Source organism: Barbus barbus (assembly GCF_936440315.1).
Source record: "Barbus barbus genome assembly, chromosome: 24".
Taxonomy (NCBI): domain Eukaryota; kingdom Metazoa; phylum Chordata; class Actinopteri; order Cypriniformes; family Cyprinidae; genus Barbus; species Barbus barbus.
Genome location: NC_136752.1, coordinates 10,526,261 through 10,550,147, shown reverse-complemented (window position 1 = coordinate 10,550,147; position 23,887 = coordinate 10,526,261). Strand labels below are relative to the sequence as shown.

Sequence of the window (23,887 nt, the reverse complement as noted above, 5' to 3'; positions counted from 1 at the left end):
TCAAGATGCGCACCAGTAATGTTTTTTCTAAGGCATCTTAATAAAAATTACTTAAATTTCCTAATTGAATAATGGCCTAATCCTGATTTAGTCTAAACCCTGTCTGTGAAACCGGGACTAAATGTACTAAATTGCAACTTCATCATTACAGATGTGTAATTACAAAACATTTAAATACATGTCAAGCAAGTTTCAATAGAAATAACTATAAGCATATTTTAGTTTACCATATATGCCATACTTTATACTTTACTACATTTTAGTTTACCATAAATGCTTCAGTACATGCCATAAATGCAGTAATACACTTCAACTATATTTCAAAGAAAACAGAATAATGAACTACATATAAGATGTATTTTAGTCCAACTTAAACTGGTCAAAAATCACTCTGCAGTTGAGCTAATTACAGTCCCTCTGGGATTTCGCGGGACTTTTTTCTGATTTTTGCCGCCTAAAATAACAGATTTTGCTGCGGCTAAATCTGTGGTGATATTTGCAGCATTTCTTATTGTTTTGCAGTGAAAATATACCATGGACAACATTCTTCTAACATTGTTATAACCTTTCTGACTTTGAGAACCATCGTAAGGCTCCAGACTAACATTTGAGGACACCAGTGCCATTAAGTTCAACAGAAGGTGGCACCAGCACCTGACAGTAAAGCACTCACCCTAATCGCACATGTACATCTCGGAGATGTCTATTTGATGTCAGTATTTATATATGCAAGACGTATTTTTTTAGGGTGTTTGCTCATCTGCAATACGTCTCTAAGACGTTTCCTATCAGATGTCAAATAGACATTTATTAGAATGCATGTAAAACTACTTCTGAGACATTCATCAGATTACAAGGCAGATATTTCCCAGGGCCCGTATTCATAAAGATTCTAAGAATCCTCTCAGAGAGCTCCTATTTCAGCTTAACAATTTCTAACTAGGAGTCTTAGCTTAAGAGTGATTCAGGACCAATCTGAGAGCAACTCTGAGCGAGGAAAAGACAAAAACTTTTATCTTAGTGAGGAGGCGGGGTTGACCCCGTTGCTAGGAATGACACAGTCTTTTGAAGACTGGGATTGGTTGGTTGTCAAGAAGGAAATAAAAGAGCGCTTTTAAGAGTAGGGTATATTATAAGCCTTCCCTTTAAAATTACAAGAGTAATTTTTCCTGTTTTACCGTACTCGCTCTCACTCTCTCTTTCTCACACACACACATTATATATGTATATATATATTCTTTATTTTTTATTTACCATGCTGTCATACTTACCGTGTTTTATAGGAACTTAACAGAGACATAGCCTAATAAGTGCTGTAACAGACCCAAATCATCACTGCTGCATAGTTGCATTTTTACATAGTTACAATTCTGCGCGGTGTCTGAGATGTTAGCATGTCTTTAATAAGATCAGTCACAAACATGATCCCTGCACAAACTAATGTGTAGTGTCTTATTAACTCACTGTCATGCATTGTGTGCAACACATTTGTTCTCCCTCTTCATTTTCGTCCATTTTCTCCGCTGTTAAAGAAACTCTTAAGCCCCTTAAAAGTCCTCGTCCGTACTCCTAACAAGTTTGACCTTAAGACCTCTTTTAAGGGTTAAGTTCTTTCTGAATTACTTTTTTCTTTACTAGGATTTTTTCTTTAATTTTAAGAGTAAACGCCCACATTTCTAAGAATTTTCTTAGAATTTTGTCACTAGGAGCTACTTTTTGCATTAAAATTCTTCATGAATACGGGCCCTGATCTTCAGCAGACGTCTTACAGATTTATTTGTGCTGTCTGGGTAGTTGAGATGCAGATAAAATGAACTTTTATTTCCGTCATAATGTCTAAATATAATTTGATAAATAAAAAAATTTATATAACAAGTGAAAATGTAAAAAAAGCCTACAAGCTAATAAGCCTATAAGTCTCTGCAGCCATATAGTGGTAATTTAATATCCTTTTTATTTTTAAATAGCCTAAGTGTTTGCTTTCCTACATTATGACACTTTTAGTTTTATAAATGAGGCACTGTATATCTCCCAGCGCTGTGTATAACGGTGTCGCGTGATCGAGAGCAGCCCGCGGCTCCGGCCCGAGCAGATAAACGGTCTGCACTGCGTAGCCCAAACGAGTAGCATGGATTCATTCCGCCTTCGGTTCGTTTGTCCAATCTAGCTCTTGTAATTCGGTCATGATGAGAACGCAAAGCAAAAATTCTATTTTTCAAACTGAGAAACAACCTTTCTTTGACGTCTAAGCCCAAAATCTGGAAAATTGTGGCAATTGCGAAAATTTGCGAGCTCTTGCGAAAATTGTGGCGTTTGCTTGATTTTGCGATAAATTCAGCGATCGCAGAATCGCAAAATCCTGGAGGGACTGTAATTACATTTAATATAAATTTAAACTATAATATATTTTCATGTAATTTCAACATGGAATAACATGGAATAACATGGAATTATGTGTCCAAACATGTTACATTCAGATCATACTTAAGTATATCATTTCTGTAATATGTACTCTTTTAAAAGTCCATGTGTAAAAATTTTTACAAGGGGTGAACAATTCATTAGTCCATGTTATTCCAATAATAAAAAATAGTTTGTCTTGTTAATCATTCATTAACATATAATAACTTTTAATGACTTTCCTTTTCTGCTGATCACTGATCACTTGGGTCATGCAAAGCACTATTTAAACATTGTTGTAGCAAAGTTTTAAAGTAACATAAGATCACGCTGAATTTACTGGAAACATATTATACACTTCTGTACCATTATATAATTGTTATATAAATGTACATCCATTCACTCGCAAAAGGATGTATAAGAGGATGTTGTACCTTGTTGGTACACTGTTGTACTGTGTTGATAAGCTCCTGGATCACCATGTCTACACACTTGAGACACGGCCCTTTAAGCTTCACAATCTGCTTCTTCACTATAGCTTCAAAGGCCATATCGGGTGTGAACAGGCCTGTCCTGAACCAGCAAGAGCAGAGAAAATATGCAGTACAGGGAGATAACATCTGAATATATTTTGTTATTTAAAAAAAAGGAGGAGAGGTAGAGAAAAACATACAGAAGGGCTCTATGTATGAAAATATTTTGGCAAACAGTTTAAGATGACTGCCATAACGGCAAAGCATAATGAAAACAGAAAATAATTGAGTGCCCTTTTAAATAATTTCATAAATGTTTGTGACATGTACCTGATGCCATGGATGTTTTTAATGGCGTAACTGATCTCCCTTCGTAATTCTTTCTCATCAAACTCCATCTGATGTAGTGGAATGTGAACAGGAAATCAGCATTTGCTCTGATTTCGGAGCTCTGAATGGCATTCAAGTAATTAATAATAATCAATTAATCTTAATTAATAATAATCAAAAAATCACCTTAACCAGCTCAAAAGGAAAACGCTCATGAAAGATGCGGTTGATTTTGGCTCCTCCTGAAAGCTCCACTGTGTCCACCTGATCCCCAGATCCCTCGATCCGCTTCTCAAAATCCTGCCCAAAGTGCTGTATCAGCCTGGACAACAAAGAAACGGTATGTGTTTGTGTGTGGCATCTTCAGTTCTGGACTTATCTGCAGTCTGTTTGTTCTTTAGGCTGTAAACAAAGGTCTTGTTTATTGCATTAGGTAAAGACTAGCGTGTATGTGTCCATGTGTGTTTGTGTTTATCTGCGCACGTTTATTTATTCTCTGAGTTAGTGCGAGTTTATGTGTGTGTGAACCCACTGCATTAAGGCCTTGGTCTTGCGCGAGGGGTCATCTGGGTTCAAGTACTTGTACTCCTCTGCCTCTTTATCCAGTGACAGAAGCTGACCCTGCAGTCGACTATGTAATGCTGGTAATGTGTCACGAATGTGGTTGGTAAGTTGCTGGAGAAATGGAGAGGGGTTTATGAGTAAAAAAGAGAAGAGAAATACAATTCAAAGTATAATTTTCCTTTTTTAATCTGGGCACTACTGTGTATTTCAGACATATTCTGTGTAGTATCATTCTCTTGTTACCTGATTGAGGAGCCTCTGTAAGTACAGAGTGCCCATGCAGTCTGCCATGTGTCTATATGCAGGATGTGACTTGAAGAACCGTCTTTCTGCAGCCAGAGCTGCACTGATGTCCTTTTTTCCCTCAATGTCCTTCTGACTACGGTTGACCACACCAACATAACCTGCAGTCACAACAGGGAGACAGAAATAAATAAAGTTCTCTTCTTTCAGACACATTTTTTGTTTTATAATGAAGCCTTATTAGAAGTAGGATGTAGGATCAGAACTTACATACAGTTGCTTTAATAGTTTACCAGTAATAATAATAATTTACCAGTACCATGACATTTAACTAGGATGCACAGAATAAAAAATATTTAAAGAGATAGTAAACCCAAAAATCCCGTAAGATCTTTGTTCATCTGCAGAACACAAATGAACAGATTTTTAATGAAATACAAGAGCTTTCTGACCCTCCATAGACAGCAATGTAACTGAAATGTTCCCAGGTCCAGAAAGGTAGCAAGGACATTGTTAAAATAGTCCATGTGATATCAGTGGTTCAAGTGTAATTTTATGAAGCTATGAGAATAATTTTTGTGCGCAAAGAAAACAAAAATAATAATTTTATTCAACGATATTTGTCCTTTCAGCACCATTCATGAGAATACCATGATGCATGTGAAGTACTGATATCACATGGACTATTTTATCGATGTCCTTACTATGTTTCTGGGCCTGGGAACATTTCAGTTACATTGCTGTCTATGAAGGGTCAAGAAAGCTCTGGGGTTTTATCAAAAATATCTTAATTTGTGTTCTGAAGATGAACAAAGTTTTTACGGGTTTTGAAGACTAATCAATGACAAAATATTCATTTTTGGGTGAACTCTTTAATAAAAATGTTGCTTTAATGTAATTAAAACATCACACATTTATCATCATGTAATGATTTAAAAAAACCTTTGAATTTTAGAACTTGTCCCTTCACTTTCTTCAATCCTATTATATTGTGATTTGTTTTCTTTTAAAAATAATAGCTTGTAAGTTTGTCACAGTTTTTATCAGTATTGCATTTCATTTACACTAGCTGACTGAAGAATATTTAACAAGAAGATTTAGACAAACCAAGCTTTAAAAGATGCTAAAACAGATAAACATTAGAGATATTATTCCTTAATTCTTTCATTAATTCCTTATTATTCCTCAAAACCTTCTCCAGTAAATCATGAACGACTGGAAAAGTCATATAAATTAATTGGTTAAAAAGAATAGGATGCCTAAAGGACATTTAGCCAATTGTGAAATGTATTTCAATTGTATGAATTCTGAATTTAATCTGTATTTGTAATTTAAAAAATTGTTGAGTTATTTAAATATTGTTGTAGACAAGGAGTCTAAAAGTTTGAGAATTGCTGGCCTAGCCAAAGCATAAGCTAAACTCCAATATGGCAAAAAAATACTTCTCTAGAGCTTTAGATTTTAAGAGGGAAAATGTGATTTCTTGAAAGTTCAGCAGTGTTATGAAAAAAGAGAAAAAGCCAACATTCTACAACTAGAAGTAAGTGTGTATGAGATCTGCATAAATGACTGAGAAATAGGATTTCCAGGGTGTCTTAACCCTTCTCCATGGCTGGACTTCTGTGTGTCTAATGCATTAAGGCAGCAGCAGGAAGCATGAAGACTCTGCACCTGGCCCTGTTTTAGTCACTATAGCCTGCAGCAGACTTGCTTGGCAGTGGCCCAGGTTTTAGACCAAACTGCACTGGGCCTCTGCTGACAGCACATTTCTACATGTGCGCTGTACCTCTGCGAAGTGGCAGTAACCTGTTCTCCAGCACGTCCCTGACATCTGTGCCCTTGTCCATCAGATCCAGCTTAGTGATCACACCGATGCTGCGATGGCCTGAAAGAAAGATCAAGTAAAACCGGAAGAAAAACAAGAAGGAAAGACACTATGAAGATGTGAGTTTGCCAAGAGGGGATATAACTGAGGACAGACATGAGCTCTAACCGCTCTTTCCCACTCACCCTGTGGATCCACGTCTTTGGCCAGTTTAAGAGCATCAGAGTTAGCCAGATCCATGTTAGCGGGTGTGACAGCCAGGATGAGACAATTCTCTCTGCAGATGAACTGCATGATCATGTCTCTGATCTGGTATTCAATGTCAGGGGGCTGATCTCCCACTGGTACTTTAGTTATGCCAGGCAGATCTATCAGAGTAAGGTTCAAAACTACAGAAAGAAACAGAGAAAAACAAAGACAGACACAAATATTTGGTCAGAGATACTTATAGGAAGGAAAAAAATCTCAATGAGAGGCATAAACACCATTAAAAGGAGAGCAAATATACCTCCAGTATCATTTATTTTGTTTTGTTTTTAGCTTTAAAAAAAAAAATCAGTAAGAGCACATTAAATTGAGCAAAAGTTATAGCAAAGACTTTTTTGTAACTTTCTTCAAAAAATCAAAAAATCCTAAAAAAAGATCATGGTTTAAACAAAAATATTAAGCATAAGCAATATTATCATTAATATGATTCTTGAGCATCAAATCAGCTGCTGAAAATTCAGCTTTGACACCACAGAAATAAATTGCATTATAAAAGGATGACAATAAATGCAGCCTTTGTGAGCATAAGAGCATTAATGCACATCAATGAATCTTGTTTTCTGACAATAATACCATTTGGAGAGTAGACACGAAGGTTGATGGGAATGGAGGAAATGCCCTTATTTGTTCCTGTGACTCTGTCTGTCTCTGCTTCGATCTCCCGTCGGACATCATCGAAGTCTGTAAACTTCTTTCCTTTACAGTGCAGAAACTCGCCATGCTCTGCGGTGGAGAATGGAAAGTATGAATTAGGGAAAGCAGAAGATGATAGTGCCTTAAGAGAAGTGACAGCTCAACAATTTGTAATTCATGAATTAAATTCTCCACTCCCCAAACACTGACTGATTCTAATCTTAACACGGAAGACACTGCCCTCTAGTGTTCAGTGTACATACTCTACATAGGCCACATGATATATGCTATTAACAGATGGAAACTCGAGACTCTGACTAGGATGGTTTATAAAAAACTAACCTGTGTAGAATATTATTAACAAAAAGGGACTTGATTGGTTAAAGTCAATAGATTTTAAATTTGTAGGTGTAACTGTGTTACCAAACTAATTTTAACTTTTTATATGATTGGACCTTATTTAGGCATTAAAAAGACTACGTATGCAATTTTTTCACATTTATTGTATTTTATGACTTTTTGGAGTCAGACACTTCAATCTGTTACTACACCAATAGTGTTTCTATAAAACAGGTTTTGAGTGTAACGATAATACAAAAAAAAGTATTGATTATCATACTCAGGGGAGTGTAAAAACATATACTTGTAATATACTAAAATGTAGAACAGCTTTTGAGCAGTCATCATTTTCAGAGAAAGGTGTTATGGAATTATGTAACAACAGAATTTAAAAGACTGAAACTGAAAAAAATAATGCAGCTTTAAATGGCGTTGTGATCATTATTTTATATTGGTGTCAGACTTTGTCTCTCTGTCTTGTGTTTCCCCTCCTCTCGTGCCCATATTTGGTCTTCCTGTTCCTGTCCTCGTTTAGTTCTCATCATTAGTTTATTAGTCTCCAGCTGTGTTTCCTTAATGATCTCGTTTACTCCTCGTTTAATTTTAGTTTTACTTAAGCCCTAATTTTAATTTTAGCGTCTGGTCTGATCATCATTTCATATTCATCTGTGTCTCCAGTGATTCCTGAGTTTATTTAAGAAGTTCCTTTCCTCCTTGCTCCAGAGTGTGACGTGACAATTGGGTATACTTAATTGGTTATTTGTTGTGTGTCTGTTTTAATGAGTCTGTGTTATACATTTTGGATTGGTGGTTGTTTATTATATTTTGTTAAGGGCAGCAGTAAAGCCTAATGAAAAAGTAGTGTGTTAATCACTTATACCTGATGTTGAACTGATGAGCTGAAGGACAAGTGGTCTCCTTGTAACAATTCCTGAGCCTCTAGGCAGGAAATCTCTGAAACGGTAGCATTGACCATTGTCAAAAAAGCTTACGCATAAGAAAAAACACAATAGGCAGACAAATCCTTATACAAGCCAAAGTAAAACTCTCCTTCCATTTAAAAAAAAAAACAAAAACTCTACACATAAAACGTCCCTCACATGATACACTGACATAGTGCCAGAGACTCTGTCACCGCATACTTGGACTAGTCCAGTCTTACAGTGAAACCATAAACCTCGTCCCACCCTTCATGACCCTCATACTCTGATATTTATGGCACGTTTACACACAACTTGTACTGGCCTGTACATTTACAAATGAGTTGTGAGACAATCTAGCTTTAAATAATCAGAAAGTAGTGAATTCATAATCCAGAACCATTTTCGCCATCTATGTGCAGAGGATATAAGTGCTGTCTATAAATAAAACAGTCCAGAAGAGGAACTGCAGCTGGATCACTGATATTCTTTATGGGTGATATTAAAAAAAAAAACCTACTCCTGTTTAAAGTACAGAGATATCTCTAAATAAACCAATCATAGATTGATTACAACAGAAAGTGTAAACACCATTATATTTGTTAGCTTCTGGTTGATTCATAGTGTGGGCCCGTTTGTCTTTGATTTTTTCTTCTTTAGCCAATATATTTTAAAAGAAGCAACAATACAATGATGGGAAAAGTTAGCCTTTTCCATGGAAAAATGTGGTTTCCATTTGGTATGATAAATTCCAGGCTTGAGATGACGTCACTATGGATGATAGTGGAAATAGGGTGTGTGCAGATCTAAAACAGAACTATTGCCCAAAATAGAGGGGAAGTCCCACTGGATTAGACCTAGTTAAAAGCATCCAGGGAGAGGGGCAAAATGCAGGTAAAACCATCCGCGGTATAAAGCGCTGCTGTGATGATGTACTTTGTAGGCCAAACTGGAAGTAGCAAAACCCAATGCAATATTACATTTTTGGGGATTTTTAACTCTTTAAAACCCCTTAAAAACATTTTCCCTGAAAGCTCGAGTCAGAATAGTTTGCAAGAGTGTAATTATAAACATAAAGCTTTTTCCAGCGTTTAAAAGTATTACAAAGGGGGCATTACTGATGTATTTTATGTTTGAACTTTTGTAAACCACAGACCTTATTTCAGGAATTTAACCAAAACCCCATTCAAAAAACCCAGTGACTTCAGGACAAGTGTTAAAATGCTAACTCATTTTTTGGGTTTAATTGGCCTACAAAAATATATCATCCCTGCAGCACTATTGCTAGTAGGCTACTACAAATTGTTGCAGGTGTTTGCTAAAGCAAGTATGACTATTAGTACTCTTCATACTTACAGTAGGGTTACAGATTTGAACAAACCACGAAGTACTGAACTTGAGTGGGTAACTCATCTGTATATTAGCCAAGAAACTACTGTATATGAACTAGAAAGCCAGTCTGTGGTATTTTGCTTGAACCCAGGCAGTGAGTCATCTGTGTGTTTGACACATGGCTCACTCTTCTTCAACAATGTCCTTTACATTCCCAGTCATTCCCAATACTTACCCTTTTCTAACCCCATCAACAAAGCCCCTCTTGACTCAAATTCTCCAGCCTGATCTTCTCCCTCTTCTCTTTCCTTTCTTCTTCACTATCCGCTTATTTCATCCTGTCCCTTCCCCAGTACCCAGCTTGCATTACTGTAGTAAACAGACATGTACAATAATGCAGAACTGTGCATTGCATTGCCTGTGTGTAACATAGTATGAATGTGTATATACTTCAGCAGGTTTAACTGAGCTTTTGTAGATTAAAATAAACATTTTAAGAAATAATTGCGAGATTAATGGAGTAGTTTAATCAACATGACATGAAGTCATCATTTAACATAAATAATTGTGTTGATGTTTAGAATGCTCACCCAGCTCTTTTCCATAATCTGAAAGTATACTGTGACACATTAAATTAAAAATTAAAATTCTGTTACCATTTACTCACCCTCATGTCATTCCAAACCCCAAAAAACTTTCATTCATCTTTCAAACACAAATAAATATTTTTTAATCACACTGAGAGAGCTCTGTGCCTCCACTGAAAGTCCATTTCACCAAACCTTGATGCTCAAAACATAAGCTGAAACGTGCTTTAACCAACATAATAGGCACGTTTAAGCTTCTGTAAAAACCAGCGAGGTTTGTTTTTGCGAAACAGGCAAATACGGTTGAGCTGTCATTTACCATATTTGATTTGAAAGTGAAAGTGAAGTGACGTGTTGCCAAGTATGGTGACCCATTCTCGGAATTTGTGCTCTGCATTTAACCCATCCAAGTGCGCACACACAGTAGTGAACACACACACCGTGAACACACACCCGGAGCAGTGGGCAGCCAATGCTGCGGCTCCTGGGGGCAGTTGGGGGGTCGATGCCTTGCTCAAGGGTCTCACCTCAGTCCTGGTATTGAAGATGAAGAGAGCACTGGTTATTCACTCCCCCCACCGACAATTCCTGCCAGACCTGAGACTCAAACCCGCAACCTTCAGGTTACAAGTCCGACTCTCTATCCATTAGGCCACGACTGCCGATTTGTTCTAAGTATGTGCAATGGTCACTGTTTATATGAATAAAGGCCTAAATGAAATCTGTTTAACATATAAAGTGATCGTGTGTCTTTAGATGACTTGGATTAAACTGCTTGACTCGTGGATTACTTTTACAATTTTCTTTCTTTCTACAATTTCTTGGTGGAATGAACTTTGAACGGAGGGACAAAAAAATCTCATGTTTCACTAAAAATGTCTTAATTTGTGTCTGAAAGATATGAGGGCAAGTAAGTAATGACAAAATATTCATTTTGGACTGACCTATCCCTTCAGTACTTTTGGTATTTTCTACAGCTATTCTAAACTTCATATTGCGCCACTTCTTACATTACTCTTATATGTTCTCCTTGGGATGAATCGTTTGTGTTGCAGTGTTCCTCATTTGTAAATGAGGAACACTACAATAATTTATACATTTTTATAAATCTAAATTTATAAATGCAAGTGTAATGCAAACCAGTGTGAGAACCTGGGAAGTTCCTCAAAAGAAAGTTTCCAAACCCATCAGCTACATTTTATCTCTTCATTTTAAGATGTCTTCTACTGGTCATGTAAAAATCAACTACTTACTCTACTAAACCCAAGCACTATGCTCCCTCTATCAGTGAGATCTAATTTCACTAACCCATTTCTCCGGGCATCTCTGGTGTTCCACTGACTGGCAGTGATACTGAGATAACAGATGGCTGAGGGTGCACTGCTCTCCTCCATTCATATATAACTCATTGCTATGGATACGTGTACTCATTATTTCCTGTGCATGAGCTCTAAGTAGGCCATCATATGACTGCACCACGGAAGTTCATTCTGGTACATAAATGATTCCACTTCATTCTAACATTATTTCATTCAAAGGAAACTAACCTATTGTATGGCTTGAGAAGACAGAATATAGCACTGCTCATGCATTGCTCAAATTATAGCACATGACACTAGAAAAGGTCATGGGTTTGATTCCCAAGGAATGCAAGAACTGATTGAAATATATTTAAAAACAAAAAATTCTGCCAAACTCATAAATGTAATTTGTGATTTTATAGCATTTCTGTAGCTCAAAAACTAGCAATGCCAAGGTCATGGGACAATGCATGACCTGAAAAAATGTATATCTTCAATGCAATTTAAGTCACTTTATTCGTTAATATATAAATATAAGCAGACAGGGAGGAGCAACCTAGACATTCAGCTAGCTAACTCCTTTTGGGTTCTATGGAAGAAAACATACATTTTGAGTAATATGAGGATGAGCTGAGAATTTTCATTCTCCACATATCACTTAATTAAGGAAATTTAATAGGAAAGGAAAATCCTGAGTTATGAGAGTCTACCTTTTCAAACTCTGGTGCAGTTCGACTAAAATACGAATGCAACACAGACCAAAGACATCTAAATGAACCAAAAACATTCTCTTCTCCTCATAGGAGCTATGATGTCCATTACAGTTCAGCACTATAGGCATCGAAACCTCCATCTCCTTGCAGGAGATCTTCATTTGTGTGTGCAACTAAGGTATTTCTGGTGCTGTTTTGACTCCTTTATGCATTTTATAAGCTCTTTGTGAGTACTCGACTGGTAAAAATACCACCATATGTACACACAACATACAGTGAACACATTTAGCCCAGTACACAGCATTGTTTTGAATGTTTGGTCAATTCTGAAAAAAACACAACTAAGAGAACCAAACTAGGAGAATCTAAGTGTGAACAGACTCTAAATCTGTGCTGACAGCTTGCTTTTCCCTGCAAAGTGCTAGAGGTTCAATCTGTTTTGACATTTGTATAATTCCACATATGTATGGCTATTTACATTACCAACTGTAATTAGTTGTAATGCAGTGACACACGGGTAATAGCTGTCATCACGTGTCATCAAGTGTGTAGTCATCATCATCATCATTATGATTTAGTACAGCTTCAGAGATAAATACTACTGCATGTGCAAGACCTCTTAAGGTGTTTCAGAGAAGACTGAATTTTGACATACAGTTTGTGTAATTGCTCCAAGAGAACTTAAAATCTTTAGTCAACATGTAAGAGAATCATTAAAAAATAACAACCTGTCTATCATAAAAAGTAAACTGGGTCTTCAATAACTGCCTGAGAGCATGTTGCCTCAACACACTGACCGAGATTTTAGGATGATGAGTGCCTCCCTCTCAGATAAGCAAGCAGCCTGTTCTCAGCCCGACACACTTATCTTGATTAGGCGATATCCACTTCACCAAACTGATATGCACTGAGCAAACAATAGCTTTCACTAACAATCACAGCTTCCTGTTGGACAGGCCCAGTATTTCCGTGCGGAAATCAGCACGCAAAGAGAAGATCCTGTGGGCTCCTCTTACGCAAAGAAAATAAAAAATTACTAAAGCCTTGAAACTGTGTGCCTTACAGGGATTCTTAAAGGGGTCATACAATAAAAAAAACTTTAAAAGTTTGGCATCATGAAGATTTTTTTCATGTTTTTGAAGGAAGTCATTTATGCTCACTAAAGCTACATTTATTTGATAAAAAAATAGAGTAAAATAGTAACACTGATTGTTACTACAATTTTTTTTTTTTTTCTATTTTAATATATTTTCAAATATAATTTATCAAAGCTGAATTTCAGCAGCAGTTACTCAGGGTCACATGATCCTTTATTGTGTTTTGGGGGGAATTTTTATATATAAATTCCCCCAAAAACACAATAAAGGATCGTGTGATTAAAAATAATTAAATAATAAAAAAAAAAAATAATAATAACCTTGCTACGTGTACTGCATTAGGCTAACTGAGACTTATTGTAGCACTTGCTCTTTTGTTGATTTTGATTGCTCCATTGTCCTCATTCGTAAGTAGCTTTGGATAAAAGCGTCATGACTAAATGTAAATATAATTATACTTTAGACACTGTTAGTTTGTTAGTATAAAGTTAGTAAAAAGTTTATTTGTATAAAGTTGCAGATGCTTTCATAGTGTATCAGACTATCTCAAGAGATCGAAGAAAATGTAAATTTTTCAAATGGCTTCCCTTAACAAATATAAATGATGGAGAAATCTGTCACACCTAAGTGACCAACCAGATTAAGAAAAAAATTATCTTAAAAAAAAAAGAACAATAAGTTGCCAGCTTGTTTTAATGATCCGTATTGTCCAGAGAAAATGAAGTCAGTCTTCAGATTCTGCGTGGCTCACGGGCTCAATGCTTGGCAGGCCATTAGACAGATGGAGGAAGAGGTAGTGACTGCTCCCGACTACAGATGAGACCATCTGCACCTGCTTCAGTGCCTCTGTAGAAATGTGACTCAATTCAACATCACTAGCCGATTAATCAGTCCATTTTGAGTTTATCGCCAACGGCCAATGAGTATGTCCACATGGCCATGTAAGATTTTTTCCTCTTTTGATAGAGTCTTGATAGGTCTGTAATCAACCTTCAGTCACCCTGATATCTCATTTAGACAGGCTATTGACATTGTCTTGTTATTAAAAACACATGGTTTGATGCATAATCATGACATTAATAATATCTTAGCAAATCTCTGGTATGTTGAACTGAACTATTAATTATAATCAGCAACTGCAGTGCCCAGTTATGATGGTGTCATACCTGCCCACGAAATTTTCCAGGACAGAGCTTTTGCCTGCGCTCTGACCCCCGACCACTGCGATCTGCGGCAGGTCCAGGTCGCAGGTCTGTCCGATGGCACTGAAGGCGTCCTGCAGCCGGTTCACCAGCGGGATCAGCTCCTCCATCCCCCGGTTGCCCATGGTTACGGAGCCGCGAGGATGCGGCTCAGAAGACAATTCTCCTTTGCTATATTAATACATACATTAAAATTGAGAGAGAGAGAGAGAAAACAACGTGCCAGCTTCAAATAAGGGAATTTTTTTCCCCCTCAGACATAGCATTTTAAAGCAAAACCACTAAAATAATACTGCGTAACTTAAAAATAAAAAGTTTTTTAAATTATTTTTATTTTATTTATTTATTGCTTTTCAAAGTAAACGTATTGAACATACTAACCAGTTTCGTTTGTAAATCACAGGCATACCTGAAATGAGTTTCTCCGAGAGTTTGGTGCTGAGCGACGAGACGGAGCTCGTGAGCAGCAGCGACTGAACTTAAAACCACACACACTTTCTGTACACGACGAACCCAAAGAAACTATAAGGCGACATATTTATATATAAAAACACATGAACTATCTCCAGTGGAAGTCGCCTGTTTTATCCGCTCGTTTGTCCTGAACTCAACTTATGGTCGAAACCTGACAGCAACTGTCCGCTCGTGGAGCGCGCGTGTGCGTGCGCGTGCGCGTGCTCGAGCAGACGCCACTCCTCTGATCAGAATCTAGAGGTACAGATTTGGTTCTCTAAAAAAAATGCTTTTTTGACTGTTATGTAATGCACACAGATGTATGAGGTACAAAAATTAAAATAAAAATATCCGAAGTCATTTGAAAAATTAAAAAGAGACGTAGGTTGGTCTTCTAGTGGCCCTGTCCTTTCACAATCTGAACGATTTCAACCAGATCTGTATATTAATAATATGCACAAATGCAACTGGTTACTCTAACGTCAATTCAGCAAAAGACAAAACAAACAAAAGTGATTACTTAACTTATTTACTCTCGACTGGAGTGTAAACCGTGCACGTGTACGGGATAAAAATAATACTATTGTTATGAAATTACATCAATATAATATAAGTGAAATTAGCTTTCTATAGAGCTTTTAAGTTAAGAATAAATAGTGACATGGAACACCAGAAGTTGCATAAACAAAGTATATATAAAATTATACTTTACAAGCAAACTACGGTAGTTATGTTCATCTAGGTAGTAGCTAGTTACTATATGTTTATTGTTTAGTTTGTTTTTATGGCCCCCACGCCTCAGTGCATGACTGTCATTTCAGTACAATAGGCTCATCCAGTAAAAATAACACTGCACAGCCATTACAGGGTTGCCAGATAGTTTGCTTCTATGAATTCAACAGTGAATTTCACTTTACAACAGTACTACATTTCGTTTATTGTGTCAGTGAGTGAAGAATTCCTAAAAGGTATGTATATATGACTTATGAAAAAAATAATAAAAAAAACTGATAATGTCAATGAATTTATGATTATTTTGGATTTTGTTTGACTTTGAGACAACAGCATTTTCTTTAAAATGTAGTTTTTAAGGTTGTTTAAACTTAAAACAGTCCAGCAAGATATTATGTAAACTGTAAACAATCATTATTGGAGTTTTTACGAAAATATTTGACAAGAATTTCAGTCTTTCTACCTCAAATGTAATGTTATTTGCAGTTGTTTATTTGTAAAAATAATATGAACATAAAATGTAGTCCCTATAATACCATCATTTGTCCCAATGATGATGGTTCTTTCCATTTAGATATAGATCATCAATGCTAAAGATTGTTATAGATTCATATATACACAATATATGCTTAAACATCTTACATTATTTTGCTGTGTTCTTTCAAAAGGCAGGAGAAGAAGGGTTTCATTTATTTCATTCACACAATGTCTAAACAAACTGTGATGGTTGCTTTTAATATCAGTCAGACAATCTCGTCCTTTCTATGTAGACATCTTGTTTTGTTTTTTTCTGGAACAGAAAAAAACTTTTTCAAGTGAAACCAGATGTTTATTTGATTATTTTTGATTTTAGCGCCAAATGTTTCTCAATCTTTAGATGACTTTCAGGTCACTCAGCATTGCAGTAATGTCTATTTGAGGCACGCATGGTGCAGTCTGGGTGCTGGCACGAAGTGTCTTCTGTAGGTCTCTTGCTGTCTGCTGTAATGTTTGTGGAATTGTGTGAGGTTTGTGCCCCTCTCCTGAACTTCTGCAGCACAGCAGCACCTCATTGACTTCACCCTCGATTCCACGAGAGAACACACACGGGAACACGGCTTGAACACGTTCAAGAACTGACTTCCTGAGAGCCGAGTCACGACACACTAGATTCAACATGAACAGTCCTGAGGGGGGAAACAAAAGAAGAATGATCATTGAGGAAAAAAAGCCAAATGTACAAATTACAAAATATCTCAGCATCAGAACTTTCAATTATAAAAGTATCAAAACTGATCAAACAACTTTAAGTGCTTACCTCGAGGGGTTAATAAGCTGTAAACTTTCTTCAGAAGTGATGTTTCTACAAAGGCAGGTGGAGGGCAGCTCATGCCCAGGGTGGTGTCTTTGCTATCAACGTCAAACATAATGACATCAAAAGAATGTCCCCCTATATAAGTGCAGAAAAAAATAATACAGTAACTTAGTAGACACTTTGGTAGCGAAGGAATAGGTTATGCAGCCAAACACATAAATCCCTCTATCTCTTCCACATAAAACAGATGACCAATAGATGATTCTCCTATGCATTAAGAAGCATAACAAATACAGGAGTTCATGTAGATGAATGCAGATTATTTATATTTTGATTGAAATCTATACATTATATGTACACAGATAAATGAGGTTGCCACATTTTTGAGACAAAGTACTCGCCAGCTTTTTTTTTTCCCCAAAACTTTAAAAGGGGGCCTAAAATGAGACAAAAGTAACTTTAAAATGACCTAAAAACAACCCAAAAAATCTTGTAATTAGCATTATAAAAATTATAACTCAATAACTTTTTTTTCTTTTCTCCACGGCAGTGCTGTCAAACGATTAATCGCGATTAATCGCATCCAAAATAAAGGTTTTTGTGTACAAAATATATGAGTGTGTACTGCGTATATTTATTATGTATAAATAAATACAAACACATGCATGTATATATTTAAGAAAAATAATTTATGTTTATATATTAAATATATTTATATATAATATAAAATATAAAATAAATGTATATACATGTAAATATTTTCAAAATATATACTGTATACTATGTGTGTGTATTTATATATACATAATAAGTAAACAGTACACACACCTATATTATGTAAACAAAAACTTTTATTTTGGATTAATCGCGATTAATCGTTTGACAGCACTACTCCACGGTCTTGGAAAATCCAGATATATGAGGTAGTCTAATTTTAAAATTAGTTTTCAGACCTGGAAAACTCATGTAAATGAATAAAATGAACTGTCAAAACTGAGAGTAAAACATTTTTAAGAAACTTTATCCTTATCCAGTAAATCACTAAATTTGGAAAAACATGAGGCCTTCGACTATTGTTGTGGATAATAGGGGGCTTTGGAACCAAAAAGGTTTAGAATTACTAAATCTAGACGTTCTCTCACCCTCACTCTCCAGTGTTTTGATGTGCTCCAGTCCATCTGCCAGTGTAACATTTAGCCTCTCATCGGTCTGAAATCCAAACCAGGTCTGAGCCACTTCCAGCACAGCTGGGTCCAGTTCAACCACCTCCACCCGTGCACACGGCACAAAGTCATGCACAAATTGAGGTAAACCACCGCCACCCAGTCCCACCAATAAGACGGACACTGGGTGATCTGTTAGAAAACATGTGACAGACTAATCAGAATAGATTTTTTTGAATTATGCAAATCATTGAGAAGAACTGACATTCAGCACCGTAAAAGTGGTCATGCGCTGTATTTCAGTCTTCTGAAGTTACACAACAACTTAGTGTAAGGAACAGACCAAAATCTACCAGTTATCAATCACTGTATCAATATACTGTAGTAACCAAACATGCTAGTAGAGCTGCACGACTCTGGATAAATGCAGAATCACAATTTTTTGGATTAAAACAGACATCACAATTTTGAATAAACAACTACAACAATATAACGCAATTCATTAGCAATTCATCAGGTTCTGACGCAATTCATCAGGTTCTGACAAAATGTTAATTACTGCAGTCTAGGATTATTTGTAAAAATTCAGTTTGAATGCATGATTCAATGACTTACTCATAAAGACTTAACATGAATGAATAAGCTTTTTTGAAGGATTCATTGGCAAATACATTTTTTATCGGTCACTTGTCGCCATCTACTGGCGGAATGATGTATTGATACAATCTTTATTTGGAGTTATGTTCAAAAGGTGATTTATTTACTTTATTTTGATTGCTACCATAGATATCAGTGTTTATAGCCAAACTAAAAACTTTTATCATAGTTCTTCTGTGAATTTAGGATTTTTGTAACAGAAATAACCATACCGTGTGGTTAAAATGTTTGTGAAGCCGTTTCATACCTACAGTATGCATGACAAATGTTCTCTCGGGGTCAGCGGCAATGCAAACACAGAGTTCATTGTTCTGCTGTGATCGTATTTTTCAAAGGTTTCGTAGACACCGCTGAATAATGGTTATTTAGTGTGTGTTTAAATCAAGATCGCAATCGTTTATTGATTAGTCATGCAGCTATACGGGCTAGATGTAAGATTTAGAGAAGGGCACAATTGTGACTTTTTCTGTCCATTCCATAAACAAATCTATCATATTTGGAATATACTACAAACTTTTATGAGGATGTTATTTATGTTTTTTGACAGCCCATGGTCAATATGAACTGATTTTATATGACAACAGCTGCATAACAATTGTTTCAAAATTCCAATGTGTTCCATGAAATAAATAACAGTACATTATATGAACAGGAGTACATTATAACCTAATTTTGGAGGACGTGAACTATTTTTTAAAAGTTCTGTGGTACTAGCAGCAGTAACATACACGATACATGTTGCTCTAAAGAGCCACAGTGTTTACACTCTTTAATGAATTAAAAGTTGTAATTTTATTAATTAATATGTTACACAACCTTTAAAAGGTTTGGTTACACTTTATTTTAAGGTGTTCTTGTTACAGTGTAATTATACATAGTAACTGAGTAATATTAATGAACAACATGTACTTATTATATGGCTAGGGTTAGGATTAGGGTAACTTGCATGTAATTATGCATCATTTATTGTTACTATAATAGTAAGTACATGTAACATGCAAGAAGAACACCTTAAAATAAAGTGTTACCTAAGATTATTATTTCTTTGTTTATTTATTGAAAGAAATTAATATTTATATTCAGGAAGGACAAATTAAATTGATCAAATGTGACATTCATAATGTCACAAAATAGCTCTATTTCAAATAAATGCTGTGCTTTTTCATTTTCTATTTATCAAAGAATCGTGAATAAAACTGTATTATGGTTTCCACAAAAATGATTAAGCAGCACTTTACCCTTCCAGGCAATAAATAAAATCCATTTATTCAAATAGAAAACAGTTATTTTTTTAATTGGCATAGCAGTACACAATATTTCTATTTCTGACTATAGTATTTTAAGTACACACTCCATCTTTAATTAAAAAGTCCAACGATACCATCCCTTTTGATTGTAAACTCTTTAAACTTTCATTAGGCTTTTTAATGCTAGCACACTTACCTTTATTATTGACTGCATCCATTCCTAACATGGCTAAACCCGCCACCATAACTTCATGGTGTGTACAGCAGAGAAAACCTCTGTCCACAATGCGATCTTTAACACCCGTTAAAGCAGGGGCTTCAGCAACAGATGGTTTGGATTTTTTCTTGTTCTTCTTTTTATGAGCAGAAGCTAGCAAAAGAGACCAAACACTGAAATAAATCTCCAGTTGTTCTAGAAGCATTGCAGAATTCAAGCACAGTGGTACCACACCTGTGGCGGCAGACAGGAGTCTGCTCTCTGACTGCACCAGCTGGGAATTGTTCATGAAGATCAGTCTGCGATAGAGGTGACCATCCTCTCCTCTCACATCCTCCACAGAATACTCTCCAGTCAAAGCACTGACCCCTCGCCCGATGACTTCCCTCCACCCCAGATCTCCTCCCACAGACAGGAACGGCACCTATACCAGAGGAATTATGAAAGAGAGTGCATGCATGAGCGAGGAATGCGGACAAGATCAAGAGCAAATACAGAGCAATGCATGTTGTTCCTGTGCACCTGCTGATTGGCTGGCATTCCAGGAGGCGCGAGTTCCATCACCATTGGAGAGAGCTCTGATTGGACAGCCTGCATGTCCTCATACTCCTGATCTCTATGCATTGCCACAATGACCAGGCGTCTGAATTTTGCACTGGACGCTAATTGAGTCCGACCTTCAGCCGAGCCATATAACCAATCAGACTCACGGCCCTGAGGAACTAAAAATAAAAATATATTAATGAAAGTAAAATTATGTATACACACACACACACATACATAAACAAAATAGAATTTTAAGAGTATTATAATATTTCTTTATATCTGTTATATTATAATATATATTTTCTTATATATATATATATATATATATATAAATCTGCAATCCATACTTGAAAAACTAAGCCAAATCAAAGTCAACCAACAAAACCATGCAAAATAAAATAAATAAATACATTCACCTTGAAAAATACATTTAAAGCGTGTTATGAGTATGTGTACATGCATATCTATTCGAGGTGTAACAAAAATATGTTATTACTTTTTACTTTATGGTTATACCACATGGTTAAATGTAAACTGTAATTGCTTAAAGGGATAGTTCACCCAAAAATGAACATTCTGTCATTAATTACTCACCCTCATGTCGTTCCAAACCAGTAAGATCTTTGTTCATCTTCGGAACACAAATTAAGATATTTTTGATGAAATCCAAGAGCTTTCTGACCCTCCATAGAAAGCAACAAAACTAACACTTTCAAGGCCCAGAAAGGACATCGTTAAAATGGTCCACGTGACATCAGTGGTTCAACCGTAATTTTATGAAGCTACGAGAAAACTTTGTGTGCACAAAGAAAACAGAAATAACGACTTAGTTGTGTTGCTGTCTATGCAGGGTTAGAAAACTCTTCATCAATTTCATCAAAAAATATCTTAATTTGTGTTATAACGATGAACGAAGGTCTTACAGGTTTGGAACGACATGAGGAGGAGTAATTAATGACAGATTTTTCATTTTTGGGTGAACTATCCCTTTAATTCTGCAGTTAACCAATCAAATTAAATAATTCAGATTCAGATTCCATGTATGTTTGAAATAGTGTGCAACAGTGCCAGCCCACATTCTTCATTTAAGAGTTAACAGCCATGAACCAAACCAACCAGCTACAAAGGTGAATCACAATATTTCAAATTAGTTGATGAAAAGCAAAAGTATTTGAAAACTGGTCAAAAAGGTAAAGGTACAAAACTGGCTACTTAAATCAGGGAAAGCTACAATCTGATTAAGCCTTGCAAATGACTAAAATGTTCTTTTGGCTTTATTTGCTTATTTCAATTCCCTAATTGGTGGAAATTTCATTGCAAAATCATGGGTAATATAATGTTTACTCATAACTGTTAAAACACAATTATTTAAGAAAAAAAGTTTTTCTGATTAACACTGATTAACAACAATACAACTGTCTTGAACAATTTATGAGCTGCCATTAGAAATCAGCTCTGCTATGGAGAAAATGAATGAGATTTTTACTTCCGGAATCCAACTGTTGCACTCTGTATATAGGTCAATATACTTGGCCTATGACAGTGATCTTCACAATGAAAAGCCAAAAGAACCAAATGCTCACCTATAAAGATGGCAAAGAAATTACTCCGTGGCAGCTTGGCAGAAGGCAGGCTATCCTGCACTGTCAGAGTGTATCGCGGCCGGCCGGTGGCAGCATGGCACAGCGTGAGGGACGGTGTGCTGCTAGCATCTGTTCCCCCTCTGAGCTTATGCAGCATTAGATTGTAGGCCTGTCTCTCCTTCACAGCAGACAACAGCTCCGGTACTGATGCAAGTCTAGTGGGAGCACCATCCTCCCCCTGACACAACTCAAGCACTGCAAAAGGAGGTGCTTGGCGGAATTTGGTGCAGACCAGAACGAATAAAGGGAGGGCGAAGGAGGAATCAGACTCTTCCTTCTGCTGTCCCCTAAGACAATGAATTCGTACAGCCCAGCCCTGAGCGAAATGTTCCACAGCCAGCTTTATGATGTGCTCCTGGGCTAAAGTTACGCAGACATACCGGCCCCCCACAGCCAAAACTCTGCCAACTTCTCCCAGCATCCTGCCTGCAAGTGCACCGTCCTCTTCTGAAGCCATGGCATCAAGCGTGCCCTTATCTAGTGCCGCCTGAAAGCTCCCGCTCTCAAAGCCTGTCTGGGTGGCGTCCAGCTGCTGGAAGGTCAGGTCAGGACGGCGCTCTGCGTTCCGCTGGTTCATGTGCGACACCACCGTCTCACTGATGTCAATGTTGGTTAACTGATGGTAGCCAACATCATAGAGCTGTTCACTCAGCTCAGAGTTACCACAGCCCACCACCAACACCTGCAGCAGAGAACAACTCTAATTACAAGTCTACATAACTCTTGTACAATCTACAAGATGTTTACTATTGTTTTTATGTATCAGGAAAAAATACATTTTTATTTTAGTTTCTTTATTGGCTATTAAAAAATAGTTCAGTCATTATTTACTGAAAATATCTCTGATATCCAAGCTCTTCTTAATATGTTCATGAAGGAATTACATAATCATTCTGTAGAATTAGATTTTCAATTAATCAGTTGTTTTAGTTCACAAAACTGGCGTAGAAACTTGTTTCAACCATTTTAATCATATATATTTAATAATATATGGTACTTTTACAGCATTTGTACTTGTAAAAACAATGGACAACTGCATAGAACAGATCAACCAGCACAATTCTTCAAAATTTCTCAATTTTGTGTTCCAAAGAGGAAAGAAAGTAATGTTTGAAATTAAAGGAATTATTAAATATACATTTTTAAACAGGACTGTATTGACAAAAAATACTGTGAAATATCATTATAATTCTGATTTAATATATTTTTAAATGTAATTTATTCCTGTGATGCAAAGCTGAATCTTGAGCATCATTACTTCGAGCCCTCAGTGTCACATGATCCTTCAGAAATTATTCTAATATGCTGATTTGGAGCCTAAGAAACAGTCTTAGTTACCTTATCACGAGGTTTAATGTATTTATGCAGTACGCCACAGAGGGAGTTGTAGTCTCCGTACCACTCGAAAGCCTTCTCTCCTCTTTTACGGAAAAATCGCTCCCAGTAGTCCGCGGAGCTGAACTCCTCAGCGGTGCGAGGCAGTAAACTCATGCTTATGGATCAGATCCTCCAGCTCAGTCTCAAATAATCCCAATTCAGAATTATCAGATTAATTAAAATCTTTTTCCCAGGCCGATAAAACTACTTTACTAAGTACATCAAAGGGCAAATACTGGTGAAATTATTTCTATTCTGCAGTCGTTGACATGTAATGACGCTCTCCCACGTGTTTTGCACTTTCCACCCGGAGTGATTTAACAGAAGGACGG

General features: G+C 36.4%; 2 protein-coding genes across 6 annotated transcripts in view; both read right to left on the bottom strand.

Annotated features, from left to right (window-relative positions):
* Nucleotides 1-14,925, bottom strand: part of LOC306844132 (dynamin-2-like) — a 48,852-nt gene extending 33,927 nt beyond the window's left edge. For 2 of the 4 annotated variants that reach the window (XM_079376065.1, XM_079376066.1), the window contains exons 1-11: nt 14,636-14,925; nt 14,191-14,397; nt 7,955-8,028; nt 6,676-6,825; nt 6,021-6,224; nt 5,797-5,895; nt 4,011-4,171; nt 3,736-3,878; nt 3,390-3,525; nt 3,204-3,271; nt 2,835-2,973 (exon numbers count right to left, since the gene is read on the bottom strand). In XM_079376065.1, the coding sequence (XP_079232191.1) occupies nt 2,835-2,973; nt 3,204-3,271; nt 3,390-3,525; nt 3,736-3,878; nt 4,011-4,171; nt 5,797-5,895; nt 6,021-6,224; nt 6,676-6,825; nt 7,955-8,028; nt 14,191-14,351 (1,335 nt within the window). In that variant the 5' untranslated portion in view covers nt 14,352-14,397; nt 14,636-14,925. Of the gene's footprint in view, nt 1-2,834; nt 2,974-3,203; nt 3,272-3,389; nt 3,526-3,735; nt 3,879-4,010; nt 4,172-5,796; nt 5,896-6,020; nt 6,225-6,675; nt 6,826-7,954; nt 8,029-14,190; nt 14,398-14,607 lie in introns of all 4 variants that reach the window. The other 2 variants (XM_079376064.1, XM_079376067.1) reach the window with 1 other exon arrangement.
* Nucleotides 14,926-15,870: 945 nt separating this feature from the next.
* Nucleotides 15,871-23,869, bottom strand: mettl13 (methyltransferase 13, eEF1A lysine and N-terminal methyltransferase). Of its 2 annotated transcripts, none has more exons than XM_079375319.1 (8): nt 23,517-23,869; nt 22,119-22,860; nt 20,512-20,711; nt 20,224-20,413; nt 19,969-20,142; nt 17,848-18,060; nt 16,709-16,840; nt 15,871-16,577 (listed from the first exon to the last, which is right to left on the bottom strand). In XM_079375319.1, the coding sequence occupies exons 1-8, from the start codon at nt 23,667-23,669 to the stop codon at nt 16,285-16,287; spliced, it is 2,097 nt and encodes a 698-aa protein (XP_079231445.1). In that variant the 5' UTR covers nt 23,670-23,869; the 3' UTR covers nt 15,871-16,284. The 2 variants fall into 2 exon arrangements, 1 of the variants encoding a protein (XP_079231445.1); XR_013781861.1 differs by having other exon boundaries at nt 15,884-16,577; nt 16,709-16,800.
* Nucleotides 23,870-23,887: the final 18 nt, after the last annotated feature.